A 24,015-nucleotide genomic window follows, 5' to 3' on the forward strand; every position below is an offset into this window, starting at 1 on the left:
CAGGGATCAAGCCCCTGCCTCCTGCAGGAGAGGCACAGGGTCTTAACCACTGGACTGCCAGGGAAGTCCCAGTGTCCTCTACCTTTGAATGAGGGACAGCATAGCATTGCCTCGACCGGTAGAACACAGCGGGAGTGATACTCTGAGGCTAGGTTGGAAAAAGCCACTCTCTGATTTCTGGGGACACTTACTTTTGTGATGCTACCACTGAGAAGTCCTAGGAAGCCCAGGCCACATGGAAATGCCCTGCGTATGTACTCTCACCAATAGCCCCAACTGATTTCCCAACCACTAGCAAGCATTAACTGCCTCTGGGTGATTCCAACCCCCAGCTATTGAGTGAGCCAGCCCAGCCTTAGCAGAGTCTCCCCAGCTCAATCTTAGACATTGTATAGCAGAGACAAGCCTTTCCCATCATGCCCTATCTGAATTCCTGACCCTTGGAATCCTTGTGGAGAAATAATTCTGTGGCTGGCTAGGAGAAAACATCCCATTAGTGCTGCTAACTGCTCTGTTTATTAGTCATAAACAGAGAGGGCAGGAGCCATTCCACTTTTTCCTTCATGCCACAGGAATGTGAGAGAAGAAATGGGCTCCAAGAACTGCTTGACCCTGAAGATGTCTGGCTGGGAAATAGCCATAGAAAACATACACAACCATGCTGATTCACATCCCCAAAGGTGAAGCAGCAATTGAATAAAGAGAAAAAATGAAACTACCTCCAGAACTTTTCAGTGAGTCTGGAATTGTGACTCTCTCTGCCTCGTATTTTGCCTCCAAGGTCCTAAATCAACAAAATATGACCAGTGATAATACATATTCCCCTAATGTAGTTAAGTATGAATACTTTTAATAACTCTGTTACTATCATTGAATCAGATAATCAAGATATTCACAGATTCTAAACAGCCAGCTTGAGCCAGGCTTAGGTCTCCTAGGCATTACAAATAGAAACAAAGTCATTGGAAAGGTTTATCTTCTCTGGGTTTGCTGTAATGTGTTAAAACATATTACATAGTGGATCTCTACCTTGCTTAGATGATATTTCTTTATACAGTAAACATGCTTATTTGAAATATTTACTAAATGACATATTAAAATAGTTTTCCATGTTAATATTTCTGCAACCATGAAGTATCTGACCATTAGTAGTACATTTCACTGTGGGTCCATCTCCCCTCCCCACCAAAAACTATTAAATGCACAGTGCAAGGACTTCCCTGGCGGTCCAGTGGCTAGGATTCCACGCTCCTAATGTGGGGCCCTCAGGTTCGATCCCTGGTCAAAGAACTTAGATCCCAGATGCTGCAACTAATAAAATAAAAAATCCTGCATGCCACAATGAAGATCAAAGATCTCACATGTTACAATTCAGACTCTGTGCAGCCAAACAAAATAAATAAGTGTTTTTAAAAAACTTCTCTAGAGGAAAATAATATTATCCTAGACAATTTATTTCTACAAACTATGTTAGCAAATAAAAGACTTGTCACATAGTATAAAATAACCGGTCACATAGGCACCAGTCACATGAGATCAGTTTCCATTCCGATCCCAAAGAAAGGCAAGGCCAAAGAATGCTCAAACTCCCGCACAGTTGCACTCATCTCACACGCTAGCAAAGTAATGCTCAAAATCCTCCAAGCCAGGCTTCAACAGTATGTGAACCGTGAACTTCCAGATGTTCAAGCTGGATTTAGAAAAGGCAGAGGAACTGGAGATCAAATTGCCAACATCCGTTGGATCATTGAAAAAGCAAGAGAGTTCCAGAAAAATATCTATTTCTGCTTTATTGACTACGCCAAATCCTTTGACTGTGTGGATCACAACAAACTGTGGAAAATTCTTCAAGAGATTGGAATACCAGACCGCCTTACCTACCTCCTGAGAAATCTGTGTGTAGATCAAGAAGCAACAGTTAGAACTGGACATGGAACAACAGACTGGTTCCACATAGGAAATGGAGTACATCAAGGCTGTATATTGTCACTCTGTTTATTTCACTTACATGCAGAGTACATCATGAGAAACGCTGGACTAAATGAAGCACAAGCTGGATTCAAGACTGCCAGGAGAAATATCAATAACCTCAGATATGCAGATGACACCACCCTTATGGCAGAAAGTGAAGAACTAACGAGCCTCTTGATGAAAGTAAAAGAGGAGAGTGAAGAGTTGGCTTAAAACTCAACATTCAGAAAACTAAGATCATGGCATCTGGTCCCGTCACTTCATGGCAAATAGATGAGCAAACAGTGGAAACAGTGACAAACTTCATTTTTGGGGGCTCCAAAATCACTGAGGATGGTGACTGCAGCCATGAAATTAAAAGACGCTTACTCCTTGGAAGGAAAGTTATGACCAACTTAGACAGCATATTCAAAAGCAGAGACATTACTTCACCAATAAAGGTCCGTCTAGTCAAAGCTATGGTTTTTCCAGTGGTCATGTATGGATGTGAGAGTTGGACTGTGAAGAAAGCTGAGTGCTGAAGAATTGATGCTTTTGAACTGTGGTGTTGGAGAAGACTCTTGAGAGTCCCTTGGACTGCAAGGAGATCCAACCAGTCCATCCTAAAGGAAATCAGTCGTGAATATTCATTGGAAGGACTGATGCTGAAGCTGAAACTCCAGTACTTTGGCCACCTGATGTGAAGAACTGACTCATTTCAAGATCCTGATGCTAGGAAAGATTGACGGTGAGAGGAGAAGGGGACGACAGAGGATGAGATGGCTGGATGGCATCACCAGGTCAATGGACTTGAGTTTGAGTAAACTCCAGGAGGTGGTGATGGACAGGGAAGCCTGGCATGCTGCAGTCCATGGGGTAACAAAGAGTTGGACATGACTGAGTGACTGAACTGAGCTGGGTAGACAAGGCAATAATAATAAAAATAGCCAATAGAAATTCTAGATGTTATTATTGGTAGATGCAGACTTTAAAATGACTCTTTAAAATGCTCAAAATACAAAGGACAAAAAGGAGAATTTTGGCAGAAGACTGAAAACTATGAAAATAACCAAGTAAAAACTCTAGAAGTGAAAAATATAATAGCTGAAATTAAGAACTTAATGGCCAAATCTAACAGCTGATTTTAAGAGTCAAAGAGAAAATTAATGAACTGGAAGATATTTTAGAGGAAAATGTCCAGAATAAAGAACAGAAGAAACGGGATGAAAATATAGAAGAAAGAGTACAAAGCAAAGAAAATGCATGTAATTGGAAATCCAGAAGGAGAAGAGAAATAAGATGAAGCAAAATTAGTATATTTAGCCACAACTGTGGAAAAATACTCACACACAGATTTAAGAAGCCCTGTGAAGCCCAGTCAGGATAAATAAGAGTTTCACAACCTGGAACAAAATAGTAAAACTGGTAAGGATCAAATATGAAGAAAAACTGCTAAAAGTAATAAGGAAAAGAAAGAGTACCTTCAAAGGAGCAGCAATAAAGTGACAGTGAAAGCCCAAAGACCACTGAATGATGCCTTCAAAGTGCTGAAAGAAAATACTGCCAAACTGGAATTCTATACCCAGTGAAAATATCTTCAGAGAATAAAGGTAAAATAAAGAATTTTCAGACAGATAAAGGGTGAGAGAATTCATTATATGTGATCTGCACTAAATGAAACCCTGAGGCACGTTCTTCTGGCAGGAGGAAAATAATTGGAGGTGGACAAATGGAGACGCAAGAAAGAACTGAGTGGTAAAAGTAAATATAGAGGTGAGTTGAAATTACATACAGATGGTCCCTGACTTATGGTGGTTCAGCTTACAACTTTTTAACTTTATGATGGTAGGAAAGCATTATGCTTTCAACAGAAATGGTTCTTCAGGTTGTGAATTTTGATCTCTTTCTAGGCTAGTGAGATACTATCATACTTTTTTGTGATGCAGGGCAGTGGCAGTAACCTGCAGCTCCCAGTCAGCTGTGCGATCGTGAGAATAAAAAACTGACACACTATAGCCATTCTGTGGTGAGATGACCATTCAGCTTTTTCACTTTCAGCATAGCATTCAATAAATTACATGAGACCTTGAATGCTTTATTGTAAAATAGACTGTTAGATGATCTTACCCAACTGTAGGGTGATGTAAATGTTTAGAGCATGTTTAAGGTAGCCTAGGCTAAGCTCTGATGTTCAGCAGGCTATATGTATTATGTGCATTTTTTACTTACCATATTGTCAACTTATTACAAGTTTTGGGGGATGTAACCCGCATTGTAAGTTGAGGAAGATCTATAATTATTTAAAGCAATAATAGTAATACTAAACACTAAAAAAATGGCATACAAATCAGGAAGTGTTTGAAGTATGTTAACACATAGTATTTTAAGTTGTGTTGTTGGGAAAGAGGGTAAAAGAAACATTAAATTTTAATAAATCAAAGAAGCATGTTATAACCTCTGGAGTAACCACTAAAAGAATTGTAAAAGAACATGTAACTTCCAAACCAATACAGAAGAAGAAGAGATTGCTGAAAATGAATTCAAACCATCAAAATCTGGAAAAGAAAAGAGAAGAAGAAAGAATGGGCAGGACTAATAGAAATATGGCAGATTTAAATTCAAAGAAATATGTGATTAAATTAAGCAAATGTGATGCTCTGATTAGAAAACAAGGACCGTCACCTCTTAACCTGTTAGTGGGAATGTAAATTAGTACAGCCACTCTGGAGAACAGTGTGGAGGTTCCTTAAAAAAAGTAAAAACAGAGCTGCCATATGATCTAGCAATCCCACTCCTGGGCATAGATCCCGAGAAAACCATAATTTGAAAATCGCAATACACCCCAGTGTTCAGTGCAACACTCTTCACAATAGTCAGCACATGAATGCAATCTAAATGTCTGTCAACAGAGGAATGGGTGAAGAAGTGGTACATACAGGCAATGAAGTACTACTCAGTCATAAAAAAGAAACAGAACTTTTGCCAGCAATATGGGTGGACCTAGAGATGATCATACGAAGTGAAAAAAGTCCAACAGAGGAAGACAAATATCATATGATATCACTCATATGTGGAGTCTAATTTTCAAAAAGATACAGGGCTTCCCTGGTGGTCCAGTGGTAAAGAATCTGCCTGCCAACGCAGGAGACATGGGTTCAATTCCTGGTCCAGGAAGATTCCACATGCTGCAGGGCAGCTGAGCCTGCGTGCCGCAACTACTGAGCCCACGTGCCGCAGCCACTGAGGCCATGCTCTCAGGAGCCTGTGCTCCACAAGAGGAGCCACTGCGATTAGAAGCCCATATGCTACAAATAGAGCGGCCCCCACTCTCCGCAACTAGAGAGCCTGCATGCAGCAACAAAGACCCAGTGCAGCCAAAAATAAACAAACACTTTTAAAAGATACGAATGAACTTGTTTACAAAACATAGACAGACTCAGGGGCAGCTCTTTCCTCCCTTTCTACCTCCATCATCCATTCATCCACCTATGTGCCCAGATAGCTACTGATCAGGTTCAGACACCTGAGGCTAATTTGTAATTCATATAAATGGAGTCATACAGCATATGCTCTTTTTCTGACCCCTTTCACTCAAAAATTATTTTGATATTCATCTATATTTTATGTTATTAATGGTTCATTGTGTTTTACTGCTAAATAATATTTGATTGCATCAAGTATGCTGCAATTTATTTATCCATACACTTCCTGATAGGCATTTGGATTGTTTCCATTTTTGCTCTGTAACAAATAAACCTGTTGTGAACATTTATGTACAAGTTTTTCTATGAACGTGTGTTTTCATTTATGTTGGGAAGTACATAGATGTGCTGTGTCTACATCATACGGCACAAATGAGAAAAAGAAAAAACAAGAACCATGAGGTGGATTTAAAAAAATCCTATTTGTTGATTTAAGTGATACCCCTAAACAAATCATGGGACAAAAATAAATTATAGTGGAAATTTACATATATGTAGAAATGAACGATATTAAAATATAACAGGGACTTCTCTAGCAGTCCAGATGTTAAGACTCTGTGCTCCTAATCCAGGAGGCATGGGTTCCATCCCTCTTGGAACTAAGGTCCTACATGCCACACAGTGTGGCCAAGAATTATATATATATATATATATATATATATATATATATATATATATATACACACACATATATACACACATACATATGTGCACACACATATATAGCATACCCAAACTCATGGGATGTGACTAGAGCTATACCTGGAGGAAAATGCATTAAATGCTTTAACAAAAACATTAAATGCTTATGTTAGAAAAGGAAAGAGTCTGAAGGTTCAGAAATAACGATCTATCTTAAGAAATCTGAAAAGAACAGCAAAACAAACCCATCCCCCTCAAAAGAAGGAAGCTAATAAAGAGCAGAATTTTATGAAATAAAAACCAAGCATATACTGGAAGAGATCAGCAATGTATTTTATCTGAAACTTGAATCAATTTACATGACCTGAACTCAAGCATCACCTACAACTTCCTGCTTTTAGACCGATCTCTGGGAAGAGTATTGATAATTTCAGCCCAAACTCCTGACTCAGAAAAATATCTGCTGATTCAGAGCGATGGCAGAGGAGAATTCTTTCCCAGTTTGGCTAGCTCTCCTAACCCACTGTCTTCTTTGTCTGTTTCAGGACAACTGTGTGCAGCGAGCGGAGGGGTGAGCAACAAACCATGCGAGCTGTGGATGTGAGGGTGAAAAGCAGCCCCGTTCCTGGGGGTACATACAACGCGCTGTGTATTAAGGATGAAGGTCAGTGCCAGAGCCTCTGTAAAGGTTTTGGAGGCTGTGCTTGTGGGGGTTGACCTTTAGGTTGTGTTCTGTTAGAAGCCAACTTTACGATGAGGATTCACTGAACATTGTGAATCAGGAAGTCTTCTGAAGAAAAGCCAGCAGGGCAGTGGGGAAGCGGACAGGGAAAGGAGGGGGCCAGAAGGGGGGCACTAATCAGTGTCCACAGGGGTTGGGAGGTGGGTGTAGGTGGGGAGTAACTCTGGTGGGGTCCTGCAGGGGCTCTCTGGAGACAGTGACCACAGGTCATCATGGGATTCCTGGTCAGGAGTGAGAGAGCAGGGCTATTTATACCACTGCTTCTGTCAGTCACTGGGTAGGGGCTACTTCAGGGAGCTGTAAATTCCCAGACTCTTCTGGATTTCAGTGTGCTCAGACAAAGCGTTCCAATAGGCAAGCCAACCTCCAACAGAGATGCACAGATGCCTACCTAGAGCCCCTGTCCACGGACCCCTGACAGCATCTGCTACAGCTGCTGATACTGCATGCCCTTCAATCTGCCTTCATGGTGGAAATTTTTCTACAAAGGAAAAAAAAAAACACACTTTTTCCCTGAAAGGAAATTTATAGGATTTAGGAAACTTCTCCTAGAAAGGAAAATTCAACTCTCTTATGGGAAATCAGCTGAATGATGAGGAGAAGACCATAAAGGAGTCTCCAGGGCAGCATATCATGAGCCCTGGGAAAAGTACACTTTCACGGTCAGAAATTCATGCCACTGAAAGGCAATGTCCGTGCGCAGCGGGAGAAAGCAAGCTGCTTACTCATCAGTCATAGACATCACCACGGCTACTGCCTGGCTGCACAGTGTTCTCACCTGGAAAGTTTTAAGAAATACTGAGGCTTGAGGGCCAGCCCCAGAGATTCAGATACAAATGCTGTCGACGTTGGGGCTTTTTAAAGCTTCCCCAGGGCTTCCCATCTGGTTCTAGTAGTAAAGAACCTGCCTGGCAGTGCAGGAGATGTTAAGAGATGCGGGTTCAATCCCTGGGTCAGGAAGATCCCCTGGAGGAGGACATGGCAACTCACTCCAGTATTCTTGCCTGGAGAATCCCATGGAGAGAGGACCTTGGCAGGTCGCATAGCGTCAGACACAACTGAAGCGACTTAGCGTGCACGCACACACTCAGTGGTTATAAGACGTAACCCAAGTTGGAGAAATACTTCACTAATGCAGTTTCCCAAAGCTCTTTGATGGTGAGCAATACCAGATGAACATATTAGAAATACAAACCCTCAGGCTGCATCCCAGAGGCACCAAATCCCAGTGCCTTCCCCTTCAGGGAAGGGGGTCAGAGGAGTTGACAAAGCAAAGAGCCACAGGGGGGATTTCCCTAGTGGTCCAGTGGCTGAGACTCAGCACTCTCAATGCGGGGGGCTCCAGTTGGATCCCTGGTCAGGTAACTAGACCCCACACGCTACAACTAAGAGTTCACAAGCCAAAACTAAAGATCCTGTGTGCCGCAACTAAGGCCTGGAACAGCCAAATAAATAAATACATATATGTATTTTTAAAAAAAGAGCCACAGTGAACCCTACAGCCCTGGCTGGTGCCTGTTAGATGTGTCTTGGTGGTAGATTTCTCTGCTGCTACGGCATCTCCCTCCAGAAAAGACTCTACATCTGTTGATTGCAGTCAAATGACTGAACGACGTGCCCTGGAAAGGTCTGGGGAGAACAATACCCGTGGTTTGTTTTTAAACCGCATAAGTAAATGAAAATGATCCTTTGAATCTCAAACCGAGGCAGAGGTTCAGATCTCTGAGGGAGACAGGACAGAGCTAAAAGAAAGGCAGCGTGACCTTTTTCTTTCGTGATCTCAATGGACATGCAGGGCTTCTGAGTCTGAGCTCTTTCCCCTGATGAACAAAGGGTATCTGCTATCCTTTGCTGTGAAACATACCATCCATGGGAGAAGGAAATGGCAACCCACTCCAGTATTCTTGCTTGGAGAATCCCAGGGACAAAGGAGCCTGGTGGGCTGCTGTCTATGGGGTCGCACAGAATCAGGCACGTCTGAAGCGACTTGGCAGCAGCAGCAGCAGCATACCATCCATAAATATAGTGGCTTAAAGTAAAAACCCTTTGTTTAGTCCACTGTTTGGAGGGTGGGGAGACAGCAGTCTGTGTTTCTCTGCTGGGCTCAGCCGGGCTTATTCATGAGTCCACCATCAACTGCTGGGTGGGGGCCTTGCTTCTGGACATTGGCTGGCTGTTGACTGGGGTGATGGGGGCCACTATCATCCAACCACATGTTCCGTACCATCCAAAAGGAAATCCTGGGCCTTCCACCTCACAGGCCTTCCAACAGGTTGTGTGTCTGTGAGTGTGTGCCTCGCTGTCCACAGCTGTGGCGCAGGAAGAAGCCAGAGGTTGGAGATACCTGTTCACATCCTATAGGGCACCAAGTTAAAACCCATGAGCGTGACTCTAAAACCGGGTTCTTGTCAAACCGATGTGATGTGTCTCCTGACATCTTGCACTCTGAGGAGCACAGCTTGATTTCAGTAGCCAAAAATGCGTACCTCGAATCTGATCATGAAAAGACAGTAACCAGACTCAAACTGAGAACCATTATACAAAACGACTGGCCTACAAGCTTTCCAAAATGTCAAGGGCGAGAAAGATAAAGAAGGGCTAGGCAACTGTTTTGAATTAAAATAGACTAAAAAGACTTGACAACATAAATGCAGTCTGTGATCCTGGATCAGCAGAAACAGCTAGAATTGATGAAGTCTGAGTAGGGATTATGAATTAGATAGTAGTGTTGTGTCGGGGCTTAAGTTCTCTAATTTGGTAACTATACTGCAGTTACTCAAGAGAATATCCTTGTTCTTGGAAACGTGTACTAAGGTTTTTGGGGACAAAGGGACATCACATCTACAAATCATTCTCAGGTGGTTGAGAAAGGAATTACAGATACACATATATACATATTTATACATGTATACATACACAATCATGCAGCCTTGAAATTAAAAGATGCTTGCTCCTTGGAAGGAAAGCTATGAGAAACCTAGACAGTGTCTTAAAAAGCAGAGACATCACTTTGCCGATCAAGGTCCATCTAGTCAAAGCTATGGTTTTTCCAGTAGTCATGTATGGATGTGAGAGTTGGGCCATAAAGAAGTCTCAACACCGAAGAATGGATGCTTTCGAATTGCGGTGCTGGAGAAGACTCTTGAGACTCCCTTGGACAGCAGGAAGATCAAACCAGTCAACCCTAAAGGAAATCAACCCTGAATACTCATTGGAAGAACTGATGCTATAGCTGAAGCCCCAAAACTTTGGCCACCTGATGCAAAGAGGTGACCCAATGGAAAAGACCCTGATACTGGAAAGATTGAAGGCAGAAGGAGATGGGGGCAGGAAAGGATGAGACAGTTAGATAGCATCACCAACTCAATGTACATGAATTTGAGCAAACTCCAGGAAATAGTGGAGGATAGAGGAGCCTGATATGCTGCAATCCATGGGGTCACAAAGAGTTAGACATGACTTAGCAATTGAACAACAAAGCCTACACATATATGTATGTGTGTATTTATGTATGATATATATTTTCTCTATATATAGACATCTATATACATATTTATATCTATCTAGAGAAAAATAAAGCAAATGGCACAGGATGAAAACACATTAGTAAATCTGGATAAAGCATTTATAAGAGGTCCTTATTCTTAGAATTTTTCTGTAACTTTGTGATTATATGTAAATGAAAATTTCCCCTCAAAAGGTCTACATACTCCTCCCAAAACAACAAAAACAATAGGGAAGCACAAAAGAAAGCAAAACCAAAAAAAACAAAACTGAAGCACATTCATGATGCCTGTCAGCTTATGTGAGGACTGCTGCTACTTTAGCAGAGTGAGCCCTGTATGGGCATCTCTGAATCACAGCGCCTGAGCCCCACACCCCAGGGCAATTTTCTGGAGCCTAGCCTGCCCACCCCCATCACCTCCAGATCAACAGGGAGAGACTTAGGTGGGAAAATCTGGGATCTTGTTCCAACAGGGCCTGACCTCAGAGGAGGCTGCAGATGGGCGATGCAGGGGGCTCAGGAATGCATGCTGAGGCGGGATTGGGGTCACAGGGTTGCTGTCTCTTGGGCTTTCCAGGAAAGCAGGATGGGTTCCCCAAGTTTTCCTCAGAGAGCTCTGTCCCTGATCCTCTGCCTTTGGCCCTTTAGAAAGAGCATGTAAACCACTCCCATATGGCCCCCCCACTTTTCCCTGGTTGGAACCTTGTAGACAGTCAACAAGAGATTATCTTACTAAGCAAGGTAAGTCACACAGACAAAGACGAATACCATATGATATCACTTATATGTGGAATCTAAACTTTGATACAAATGAGCGTATTTACAAAACAGAAACAGATTCTCAGACATAGAAAACAAACCCATGGTTACCAAAGGGGAAGAGGGGTGGGAGAGGGGTAAATTAGGGGTTATTAGCACATACAATTATGTGTGCGTTTGTATATATATGTGTGTATACATCACGGAATCACTTGGCTGGACGCCAGAAAACTAACACAGCATTGTAAGTCAACTGTACTGCAGTTAAAAACAAAAAATCAAAAACAAGGGAAAGCTGTGTGCCGAAGGAAGGTGGTGGGAAGCCAGAAGAGGCTCCTGGGGAGTGCACGTGAGGTCTGGTTCAGCAGAGCCCGGGTGCAGCATCACCTCTAAAGGTTGCCTTTTTCCTAAAGATGCTTCCCGACACTTGGCCCTAGGCTGCCACTTCTTCTCAGCAAGACAGGGAGAATGAAGGGTGCTCGGTCCCAAAACGGCAGACATGTGCCTCACAAGCCTGGAAGGCAAACAGAGCCTATGGCATGTGCAGGCAGCTTCCTCCCGTGTGTCCTTTTCTGAACTAAAGCTCACCATGAATGTAGATGTTTCTGTCTCCTTCTCGTGTTTGCGTTTCACTGACAGTGAATTTCCAGCCCTGTGGTGATCTCACTTAAACTAATAAGGGAAGTTATTTTTAACTAACTGGATCCTGATTAAATGAGCTGCCTCCACTTGGGTTCTCCAGCTTTGCTTCTCTTGGCAGCTTGTTTGTGCGGTCAATGGTGTGGGGTCTGGAGGATTCAAGTCCCCTCTCGCCTTCTCCCTGTTGCACCCCAAGGCTTACTTGGGGTGTGCTTCTCTTTCTCCCCCCTCCAAGCTAGGGCTGGCCTGGCTGCTCTCTCCACCAGCCCACCTCATTGTCTTAGCACTGTGTTCCACCTTCCCCTGCACACGCTACTCCTGCCTGTATTTCCCATAAAGACAGAAATGGAATGATCTCTTCTTTTATGTCTTCAGACAGAGAACTGAATGCTCACCTCTCAGGCCAAGCAAGAATTTTTGAGAACAGCTAATTCCCAGGTCTGCTTGCAGGAGGGGCTGAGCCTCCAGGTGGGCTTTGGGGAAATTCTCCAGTGGTGATGGGAGACTGAGACCAAAAAAATCATAATACTTTGAGCAGCTGATAGAACTTATCCAGTTTAGGGTCTCCAAAGGGAGTGTGGAAAATTCTGTACTCATTACCAATTGGCACTGGCCAATTGTTAATTTATTTGTCTAGGGTAATGCAAAGCAGCGCTCAGACTTACAGGTGCTTTCAATGGATAGATAGATATACAGACACACGGACTGTTGGATGGATGGATAGATGGGTGGATGGTTGAGTGGACAGATAGATGAATGGGTGGATAAATGAATAGATAGATGATAGGTAGATAGATGAATGGATAAGTTGAAGATAGATGGATTGTTGGATGGATGGATAGATGAATGGAGAGATAGATGAATGGATGAATAGATAGATGACAGGTGATAGCTAGATGGATAGATGAATGGATGATTAGAGAGAAAGATGAATGGATAGACAGATAGAGATAGGGACTTTTTCACCCTTCAAGGAGTTGACAGTGTATAATGACAAGTAAGAGCGGAATGACACAAAGGAGCAGGATAATTAGGGAGACTTCCTGAGGTGGTGGCAGTTGAGGTGGAATTTCCTGGGGACTGTGGTTAGGGGAAGGAGGAGAGGACACTGCACACACAGAACCGCTGGAGCACGGGCCAGACGAGGACCTTGCAGACAGAGAGAACAGTGGTTCTGGGGAGACGAGCTCTGGGTGAGCCCTTGTCCTAGTGCTCACTAGAGAATGCACCGGGCTTGGAACATCCCTGAGGGCACCCATCCCTGCTGGGCAAGTCTGAGGAGGCTGCAGAGGGCAGCCCAGATAACCCTATCGTCGTTAGGGTTCCCAACTTGATCCATAGATTCAGTGCAATCTCCGTCATAATTCTAAGCAAGTTACTTTGTGGATATGAACAAACTAATTCTGTAATTTGTAAGGAGAGACAAAGACTCAGAACAGTTCACTCATTATTGAAGAAGGACAAGGGCGAAGCACTGACATGACAACTTCAAGACTTGCACTAAGATGCAGAAGCCAGGACCGTGTGGTACTGGTGAAAGAAAAGGCAAATATCAGTGGAAACCAATAGCCCAGAAATAGACCCGCACAAATGTAGTCGACTGATCTTTGACAAAGGAGCAAAAGCTATACAATGGAGCAAAAATAGTCTTTTAAATATAGATGCTGGGACAACTGAACATCCACATACAAAAGAAAAGAATCTAGACCCAGACCTCACACCTTCACAAAGTTTAACTCCAAGTGAATCATGGACCTAAATGTAAAATGCAAAACTGCAAAACTCTTAGAAGATAAGACAGGTGAAAACCTAGAGACCATGTGTATGGTGATGGCTTTTTCAGTACAACACCAACGGTACAATCCATGAAAGAAATCATTGATAAGCTGGACTCCCTTAAAATTAAAAACTTATGCTTTGCAAAAGACTATCAAAAGAATGAAAAGACAAGCCACAGACTTCGGAAGTTATTTGCAAAAGACATATCTACTAAAGACTATCATGCAAAATATACAAAGTGAAGTGAAAGTCGTTCAGTTCTGTCCGACTCTTTGTGACCCCACAGACTATACAGTCCTTGGAATTCTCCAGGCCAGAATGCTGGAGTGGGTAGCTGTTCCCCTTCTCCAGGGGATCTTCCCAACCCAGGGATCGAACCCAGGTTTCCCACATTGCAGGCAGATTCTTTACCAGCTGAACTACCTGGGAAGCCCTAAAATATACAAAGAACTCTTGAAATTCAATATTAAGAAAATGAACAACTCAATTACAAAATACACAAAGGCATTTCCCCGATGGTCCAGTGATTAAGACTCCGTGCTCCGAATGCAGGAGGCATGAGTTCAATCCCTGGTCAGGGAACTGGATCCCACATGCCACCACTCAAACCCAGTGCAGCCAGATAAATAAAAAATAAGTATTAAAAAAATAAAGAAGATATACGGATGGCAAGCAAGCATATGAAATATTGCTCCATGTCATATGTCATCAGGAAAAGGTAAATTAAAACAATGAAATACACTACACATCTAGTAGAATGGCCAAAATTCAGAACACTGATGACACCAGACACTGGCAAGGATGTGGGGCAACAAGAACTCTCACTCCTTGCTGATGGGAATGCGAACTGGCACATCCACTTTGGAAGACAGTCTGGTAGGTTCTCACCAAGCTAAACATCTTTTACCATGCGATCCAGCGGTCACAGTCCTTGATATTTGCCCAAATTAGCTGAAAACTTTGTTGTTGTTTAGTCACTCAGCTCTGACTCTTTGTGACCCCATGGTCACAAAGTCCCATGGACTGTAGCCCGCCAGGCTCCTCCGTCCATGGGATTCTCCAGGCAAGAATACTGGGGTGGGTTGCCATTTCCTACTCCAGGAGATCTTCCCAGCTCACGGATAGAACCCACGTCTCCCCCGTCTCCTGCACTGCAGGTGGATTCTCTACTGCTGAGCCACAAGGAAGGCCCAGCTGAAAACTTAAGTTCACACAAAAACCTGTACATGAATGTTTATAGCATTTTTGACAATTTTCATAGTTTGACAATTTCATAATTTTGACAATTTTCATAATTGTTAAAACTTGGAAGAAACCATGATGTCTCTTCAGTAGGTGAATGGATAAATAAACCGTGGCACTGCCAGACAATGGAATATCATTCAGTGCTCAGAAGAAATGAGGGGACTTCCCTAGTGGTCCAGTGGTTAAGATTCTGTGCTCCCCGTGCAGGGGGCCCGGCTTTGATCCCTGGTCAGGAAACTAGATCCCACATGCCACAACCAAGACTGGCACAGCCAAATAAATGAATAAATAAGAATCAATTATTAAAAGAAGTGAGCTATCAAGCCATGAAAAGACATGAAAGAAACTTAAATGCATATTATGAAATGGAAAGAAGCCAGTCTCAAGAGGCTACCTATTATATGATTCCAACTACATGACATTCTAGAGAGAGCAGAACTATGGGGACAGTGAAAGGACTGATGGTTGCCCGGAGCTAGGAGCAACGAACAGATGAAGCACAGAGGGTTTTTAGGGCAGTGAAGCTATTTTGTGTCATACTACAGTGGTGGATATATGTAATTACACATTGCTCAAAACCCATAGAATGTGGAACACCAAAAGTGAGCCCATAAGTAACTGTGGACTGTGTGTGATAATGACATGTCACTGGACGCTCATCAGTTGCAGTGAACATACCCCTGTGGTCCATGCTGTGCCCGGTGGAGAAATCTCTGTACCTGTACCTTCCACTCAATTTTGCTGTGAACCTAAACCAGCTCCAAAAATTCGTTTATTTTTTTTAAAGCAGGGACTCAGTAATAGATATTTAGTTCAGTTCAGTCACTCAGTTGTGTCCGACTCTGCGACCCCATGAGCTGCAGCACACCAGGCTTCCCTGTCCATCACCAACTCCTGGAACTTACTTAAACTCATGTCCGTTGCGTCGGTGATGCCATCCAACCATCTCGTCCTCTATCGTCCCCTTCTCCTCCCGCCTTCTATCCCAGCATCAGGGTCTTTTCCAGTGAGTCAGTTCTTCACATCAGGTGGCCAAAGTACTGGAGTTTCAGCTTCAGCATCAGTCCTTCCAATGAATATTCAGGACTGATTTCCTGTAAGATTGACTGGTTGGATCTCCTTGCAGTCCATGGGACTCTCAAGAGTCTTCTGCAATACCACAGTTCAAAGGCATCAATAATTCGGCACTCAGCTTTCTTTATAGTCTAACTCTCACATCAATACATGATCATTGGAAAAACCATAGCTTTGACTAGACGGACCTTTGTTGGTAAAGTAATGTCTCTGCTTTTTAATATGCTGTCTAGTTTAGTCATAGCTTTTCTTCCAAGGAGCAAGCGTCTTAATTTCATGGCTGCAGTCACCATCTGCAGTGATCGATCTAACCCATTTATGGGCTTCCCCAATGGCTCAGCAGTAAAGAATCCACCTGCCAATGCAGGAGACGTAGGTTTGATTTCTGGGTTGGGCAGATCCCCTGGAGGAGAGCATGGCAACCCACTCTAGTGTTCTTGCCTGGGGAATCCCATGGACAGAGGAGCCTGGCAGGCTGCAGTCCGTGGGGTTGCAAAGAGTCAGACAGGACTAAGCACACACACACATACACACACGTAGATGCACAGACACATACACATATGTAATTGTCTTCGTGTGTGCTGTAATATAAATGTTGTGGAGTCACTAAGTCCTGTGTGACTCTTTGCAACCCCATGGACTGCAGCCCGCCCAGGCTCCTCTGTCCATGGGATTTCCCAGGCAAAAATACTGGAGTGGATTGCCATTTTCTACTCCAGGAGATCTTCCCAACCCAGGGATTGAATCTGCTTCTCTTAGTCTCCTGCATTGGCCGAAGTGTTCTTTACTGCTAGTGCTCCCTAGGAAACCCTTTATATCTGTATCTGCATTTATTTGTAAAAACCAAACCGGTAGCAGTGTTATCATCAGGGTGAAGGTTGGGGGAAGGGAGAGGCAACTTCTATAGTCTGTAACAGTTTAGTATTTGTCAAAGAGCATCTACGATTTATGTAAATAAGGCAAAAAGGAACTGGCTCCTGGGCATTGCTTCTGGTCCTGTTGCCTGGCAGTTTAAAAATACAAAGCTATATTGGAGCACACACAATTCAGTCAACGAGTATTGAGTGCTTCATCTGTGCCAGGCACTCGACCAGGGTGGGGGATGCCAGGGTGAAGGCGATCTCCGTTTAGGGTACAGGCAGCACCCATGAGGGAAGAGGGGGTCGCTTTTTCAGTTTTTTATTTCTCTCAGGCTGAAAAAGTTCTGCAGAGTTTGGGGAAACTTACTGTGCTTCCTTGTCCGCAGAGAAGCCGTGTGGAGACCCGCCCTCGTTCCCACACACCATCCTGCAGGGCCGCACCGGCTTGGAGATGGGGGACGAGTTGCTGTACGTGTGCGCCCCGGGCCACGTGACCGGCCAGCGCGAAACGGCCTTCACCCTGCTGTGCGACAGCTGCGGGGAGTGGTACGGGCTGGTCCAGGCCTGCGGGAAAGGTAAGCAGGAAGGCAACGCCATGACCGCTGTGTGGACGGCTCCCCTGCAGCCTTGCTCTGCCCCCTGCGCTGCCCCTTGTGTCTGACTGAAATTATATGGTGGTGGTGGTTTAGTAGCGAAGTCGTGTCCAACTCTTGTGACCCCATGGACTGTAACCCGCCGGGCTCCAGTGTCCATTCTCCAGGCAGGAACACTGGAGGGGGTTGCCATTTCCTCCTCCAATGCATGAAAGTGAAAAGTGAAAGTGAAGTTGCTCAGTCGTGTCCGACTCTTCTCGACCCCATGGACTGCAGCCTACCAGGCTTCTCGGTCCATGGGATTTTCCAGGCAAGAGTGCTGGAGTGGGGTGCCATTGCCTTCTCCAGAATGAAATTATAGCTGAGGCTAAAAAGACTCTTGGTGGGCAGAGCTCCCGAAACCTGATTTGACTCTCCGAGATGTTCCCCATTCCCTCATCAGCATTTACCTGGGCGGGCGGGGGTGAGTCTTCTGCATCCCACCCCTGTCCAGCCCGTTGGGAATTCTCCCAGTGAATTAAATTTCTCTCTCTCTCCTGTGACTCCTGCACCATGGACCTCATGCTGACCCTGCATTGCTCCGTGACCTCACAGGTCTCCTCTCTCCCCAGGACTCCTTCAGGGCCACCTTCCTGGTGCCCCATGACATCTGAGTACCAAGCGGAAGTTGGCTCTATAGAGGGGGAGGACTCCAGCACCCCCCACGATGCTACTGAATCCCCAGTTTGTCCCCAGGATGCCCAGCAGATCATGCGGTAGAACCGTGATGAGACTAGGGTGCTGTCCTGTCTGTGAGCTTCACCTGTGTTGCGGCCTGAGCTGTGGTCTGTTGTGTTCATTGCAGTTCACTCTCCACAGTGTGAACCCACTGCCCATGGCTTCTGCTGATGGTCATTTGCCTTGTTCTCACGTTCTGATCGTCACAAGCTTACGCTGCCATGATCTTTCCCGTCTACATCATTCATTTCACACCTGAACACCTTTCTGTTGGCTTTTGGGAGAGGCGTCGCTGCCCACGGGATAGGTGGGTGTCCAGCTTCTGTGGACGCTACCAGAGAGTTTTCCAAAGGGTTTTGACCATTTTCCTCTCCCACCAGCTGTGCAGAAGAGTTCTGCTTAAGCATCCTCACCAAGCTTCAGGACCGTGAGACTTTCTACCTTTCTGCTAAGCTGGTGACTGCTCCATCAGATCCATTTCTCTACCCAAGCACTTATCACATGCTGATGGAGCATGATCAGTGTTTCCTCAGCAGAACCTCTGTCCAACGTGTTTGCCCATTTCTCTGATTGACTTGATTAGGCATCTTCCTGGTGGCTCAGATGGTCAAGAATCTGCCTACAATGCAGGAGTCCCGAGGTTCAATCCCTGGGTAGGGAAGATCCCCTGGAGGAGGGCATGGCAACCCACTCCAGTATTCTTGTCTGGAGAATCCCACAGATGGAGGAACCTAGCAGGCTACTCTAGTCCGACTCCAAGAGTTGGACACGGCTGAGGGACTAACACGCATATAATGTAGGATTTCTTCTTTACATAAACCTTTATGTGTTAAAATTTTCTCTCTCACTCTGTGGCTTATGTTTTTCCCCTTGGAGTATTTTTTTGATGAATACTGAGATTTTGTCGTTGTTGTCTCAAACTCTCTGTGTGCAACTTTAAATTTTTTTCTGTGTGCAATTTTTAAACAGATTTTTTTGTTTTTTAGTTATTATAGACTGACAGGTTTTGGTAAAGTGCAATAAAAATGAATTAGCATAAAACTAAAGCAAAGATATTCCAGATATAAATAAAAATAGACATAAAATTCCCCCTTCAAATTATTACAAAAACTTCTAAAACCTTCCTACTTGCTTGTCACATACTTGTACCAAAGTGACAGACTGGGACAAGTCCTTGAAACACAGTTTGAGCCATTTCCCAGCACTTTCCTCGGTCGCTGGTGTCTTGTGGCAGGCAGGAGCTCCACCAGTCCTAATGGATTCACCTGTCCAAGAAAAATCAGGCTGAAGACCTGACTTCCTGTTTGTTGAGGGTGTCCCCTCAAAGCAGACCCGAGCTCACCCCGAGGTGTGAGTGAGCTGGCTGCATTTCTGACGCTGGATCATCCCACGAGCCACACCCACCAGGCAAACGGGCTGTTTACTGGCCCCAGCAGAATGAGCACTAAATGCAGGTCTTGTGTGTCTGAAACGGTGTTTATTTTCTCACCGCAAAGCCGAGTTGTTGGAGCTTTCAGTTGCTGGTCAGGAATTTCGATTTCTACACTTGGCTGAACACACAGACCCTTACGGTTTTCAGTATCTGTGTCACTGTAAGTGTGCCTTACAAGAACATTGTCACCAGCTATTTGACTCCGCCTTTACTTGTTCATTTTTCCAATGAACTGTTTTAAGGAACTTTTTCAAATTGGAAAGGAGTCATCTTGGGAAGGGTGGACCAAACCGGATTTTGGAGTTGGATGTGTCTGACTTTGAACAACAGCATGCTTTGTACGACCGACCGGCCATTCATTCATTCACTCTCTCCCCCTCCCTTCATCGGGCAGGGTCCAAGTTCCTGTGTAATCAAGATTGAGCAAAATTGTCCCAACCTTAAAGGTAACTAGTAAACTGAGTGCCTTAGAAGAGATAGAAAAGCCATAGATGATGAGGTAAAAGGGAAAGCTGGAAAACGAGGTTTCATCGGTGAAATTTTAAAGGAAGTGTATGTTCCCAGGTGGAAGAAGTGCTCAAAGGATGTACATATCCAGTCCATGGAAGCTAAAAAGTGTACACTGGCTTCTAAGTATGAGAAGATTCTGGAAGCCTCGTGTTTTCAGCGTGTATCTGAGGCATGGAATATACCTAGGCAGCACTGCAGTGAACACAGGAACAAGCTGGAGGGAGGAAGAGAGCCGAGGCAGACGACTACTGCTGTTCACCAGGAGGACGTGGGTGGGGTGGGGCGCAAAGGGTGGAGCTGGAGGAGGATCAGGCGCCCAGCGAGGAGGCGAGGTGGTTTTGTTTTGTCTGCCTCCTTGCTGCTGTTATTCTAAGATGGGAAGTACATCACTCGGAACAGGACCTGTGATATGGTCTGAGCCCAGTGGAGCCCAGTGAAGCTCCAGTCTTTTGGCCACCTGTTCCGAAGAGCCGACTCAAAGACCCTGAGGCTGGGAAAGATTGAGGGCAGGAAGAGAACTGGGCAACAGAGAATGAGATGGTTGGATGGCATCACTGACTCAATGGACGTGAGTTTGAGCAAGCTCTGGGAGATGGTGAAGGACAGGGAAGCCTGGTGTGCTGCAGTCCATGGGGTTGCAAAGAGTCAAACATGACTGAGCGACTGAACAGCAACATGAAGGGTCCTGCTTTCCCTTCCAGCCTTGTGCTGATGGAGGAGGGTATTAGGCCCCCTCACTGAAGGACGGAAAGATTTGTGTGACGCTGGCTTTGCTTCCCTGTGCATTACTGACTCCAGCCCCACACAGCCAAAGGCAGGCAGTAGCTCTAGCTGTCTAATACTTGGGTGAGAAATTAGTCGCTGCCAGCAGGCGTCTCAGATTCTGGAGACAGCCGCTGATCCTTCCAGAAAGGCATGGCCCGTGTGGCCTTATGACTCAGGGGAGACCCCGTGGGCAATCAGCTGGTGACTTTTTAACATGTGGCTCCCAGGCCCTCCAGACCTGTGGCTGTCTCACCTTCCCAGGGAGCACGTGTCACCTCTGCCCTGAGCTCAGCCAGTACCCCTCCCTACACATCAGAGCCCCCACCAGAGAGCATTTCCTTCTGTTCCCTGTGAGCTGCTGGAGCCCGCTCCAAGCCCTCTGGCAGAACCTGCTCCAGAGGTTCCTGCCCTTTATTTCCCTCACAACCTCTCCAGATCCAGACAGCCTCAAGGCTCAGGAACCTTGGAGGTCAGGTGTTAAAAGAACCTGGAGCTCAGATGCCTTTGGTCTCAGAGATTCTAAGGTCTTGGAGGCTCCGGGCTACTATGAAGACTGTTTCACTCAAATTTGTCATTGTTTGGGCATGTTGAAGACTTGAGTTAGAGTCTGTAAAAGCAGAGCCTATTCACACGGAGATGGCTTGTAGAGGGGGAGTAAAGCAGGCAGGGTAGGTGAGAGGGGAGGAGTTAAGGATGCAGTCCCAGGTGGATTCTTGCCTTGCCTGATCCCTTGGGGAGCTAGGGAGCATGAATTGCACCTTGGGTTGGTGCCACTTGGAAGCAAGGGGACCGGCCTGAGTTCCTCTGTTCTAGTCTGTCATTGGCTGCAGGCTGCTGTCCATGGAGGGCAAATGAAATTGTTACTCAGTCGTGTCCAACTCTGTGCTACCCCATGGACTGTAGCCTGCCAAGCTCCTCTGCCCATGGAATTCTCCAGGCAAGAATACTAGAGTGAGTTGCCATTCCTTTCTCCAGGGGATCTTCCTGACCAGGGAATCGAACCCCAGTCTCCTGAAATGCAGGCATCAGGTGGCTTGTAATTAAGGCTCCCATTCCTCCAAGGGCAGTGCTCTAGAGGAAGGGCAGCTGTTGCTTATTAAGGCATCAGTTCAGTAGAGCAGATGTTTAAAAAAAATTTTTTTTTTAATCCATTAGTAATGTGGGGACTGCCTGAATGGGCGTGATGAAATTTAAACTTTGTAATGGTGGTCACCGACTTGATGGACATGATTCTGAGCAGGCTCTGGGAGTTGGTGATGGTCAGGGAAGCCTGGCGTGCTGCGGTCCATGTAGTCACAAAGAGCTGGACATGACTGAGCACTGAACTGAACTAAATGGTGAGCAGGCGTGAATGCACAGGGGCACATCCACCCAGAGGGGTCAGACAGTAGCTGGTGCAGGAGGGCGCCTCAGCCACACACCAACCACCCGGGTTGTCCGTTCACTGTGACATCAAGGTCCAACCTCGAGTGGTGATGGTGAGGTCTCTCACTGAAGCACAGGGACTTCAGCCTTGACCGTCAATCTGAAGGGTGGGGGCTTAACTGCCATTTTTTCCCTTCTCTGTGTTGGTATTTCTCTAGTTTGGGGTCCTGGAGTCCAGGGTTGGGTCTGGCCATTTTGTTTCCCCTTCTATCTGATTCCACACATCTTCTTAGTTTATGTTCCCAGTTGGGCAGCACAGAACACCCGTCATACCTCTCTAATGTTCTCAGTGTTAGTCGCTAAGTCGTGTCTGACTCTGTGACTCCAGGGACAGTAGCCCACCAGGCTCCTCTGTCCATGGAACTCTGCAGGCAAGAATACTGGGGTGGGTTGCCTTTCCCTTCTCCAGGGGATCTTCCCAACCCAGGGATCAAATCCGGGTCTCCTGCACTGCAGGTGGATGCTTTACCACTGAGCCACCAGGGAAGCCCAGTGTTAGTGCTACATGCTCAGTATCTGACTATAACTGGTTATTGCCCTCATCATACAAAAGTCCCAGTGCTTTGCGCTTTACCTGTGTGTGCAGATTTCCATGTTATGTTGGGTTTTCCTTGGGCTTTTTATTATACCAAGTCCCATACAGTCTTCAAGGCCATATCCATCTCTAGCCACTGGTACCCTAGGGACAGCCTCTGACCTCCCACCACTCCAAGTGGCTGCCCCTGGCCACATGATCACAGGGTCCCGTGCAGTTTCCAGGGCACACTGATTGTTCCCTACTCACTGCCCTGGCCACTCGTTGCCTCTGACACCGCTGCCCTATGGTTTCCCCGGTGGCTTCTGCCGTCTCCTGACTCAGCACCCTGTGGTCCCGTGGCCTCTGCAGAGTAGCACCAGATAGACACCCCAGGATGGGAGAGACTCATAGACCCTTGCTCTCGGATTTACCCCATGTTTCTCCTTTAAAGGTGGCTTCCCTGGTGACGCAGACAGTAAAGAATCTGCCTGCAATGCAGAAGACCTAGGTTCAATCTCTGGATTGGGAAGATGCCCTGGAGAGGGAATGGCAACCCACTCCAGTATTCTTGCCTGGAGAATCCTATGGACGGAGGAGCCTGGCGGGCTACGTACAGTCCATGGGGTCACAAAGAGTCCAACATGACCGAGTGACTAACACTTCACTTCTCCTCTAAAACTTGCCCTGACAAAGGATATCTGCTAGGCTCTGAAAAGCCTTTGAGATCTTCCACCCCAAGCTCCATGGTTCTGTTTGTGCATTCTGGTCTGTGGTATCAGAAAGTGAGCGACCCCAAGCTTAACAGCTGCCAGCCCCACCACCTCTGAGTCCCACAAGAGATAGATTGAGGTTCTCACTCCCTTCCTGGGTCTGCTGCAGCTGTGGCCACAAGACTTGTTCCCCCGTCGGGCACTGAGAGAAGAGCTGTCATAAACAATGCCAAACCTGTCCCATGTTATTTCTGTCTTGGGAGTTGTCTTTTGTTTTTGTTCTGTTTTTTGACAACTCTCTTGAGGCTTAATTTGCATACAAGAAATGGTACCCATTTAAAATATAAAAGTCCTGGTGGCTCAGTGGCTAAGGTACCACGCTCCCAAAGGCAGGGGGCCGGGGTTTGATCCGTGATCAGGGAAGTAGATCCCACATGCTTCAACTAAGATCTGGTGCAGTCAAAAACAAAAAAAAACCCCACATGCTGCAACTAAGACCCGGCCTAGCTAAATAAGGGAACCCACCCGCAGAACCAAATTACAGAATATTTCCATCTTCCCCAAGCCTCCTCATGCTCCTTTCTGATGGAGGAGTTTTATTTGCTTTATCCTAGCTCATCTTCACAAGTCTGAGTAGAAACAGCCACCTCCCACTGACAGATGGGACGA

At 45.5% G+C, this 24,015-nt stretch overlaps 1 protein-coding gene across 1 annotated transcript in view; it reads left to right on the forward strand.

The window, feature by feature from the left end:
- The window catches only part of SUSD5 (sushi domain containing 5), a 40,071-nt gene that overhangs the window by 9,373 nt on the left and 6,683 nt on the right, over positions 1-24,015 (forward strand). The window contains exons 3-4 of the mRNA XM_027523233.1: positions 6,620-6,738; positions 17,064-17,252. Coding sequence (XP_027379034.1) covers positions 6,620-6,738; positions 17,064-17,252 — 308 coding nt within the window. The remainder of the gene's footprint in view (positions 1-6,619; positions 6,739-17,063; positions 17,253-24,015) is intronic.

This window comes from Bos indicus x Bos taurus, chromosome 22, assembly GCF_003369695.1.
Source record: "Bos indicus x Bos taurus breed Angus x Brahman F1 hybrid chromosome 22, Bos_hybrid_MaternalHap_v2.0, whole genome shotgun sequence".
NCBI classification, from domain to species: domain Eukaryota; kingdom Metazoa; phylum Chordata; class Mammalia; order Artiodactyla; family Bovidae; genus Bos; species Bos indicus x Bos taurus.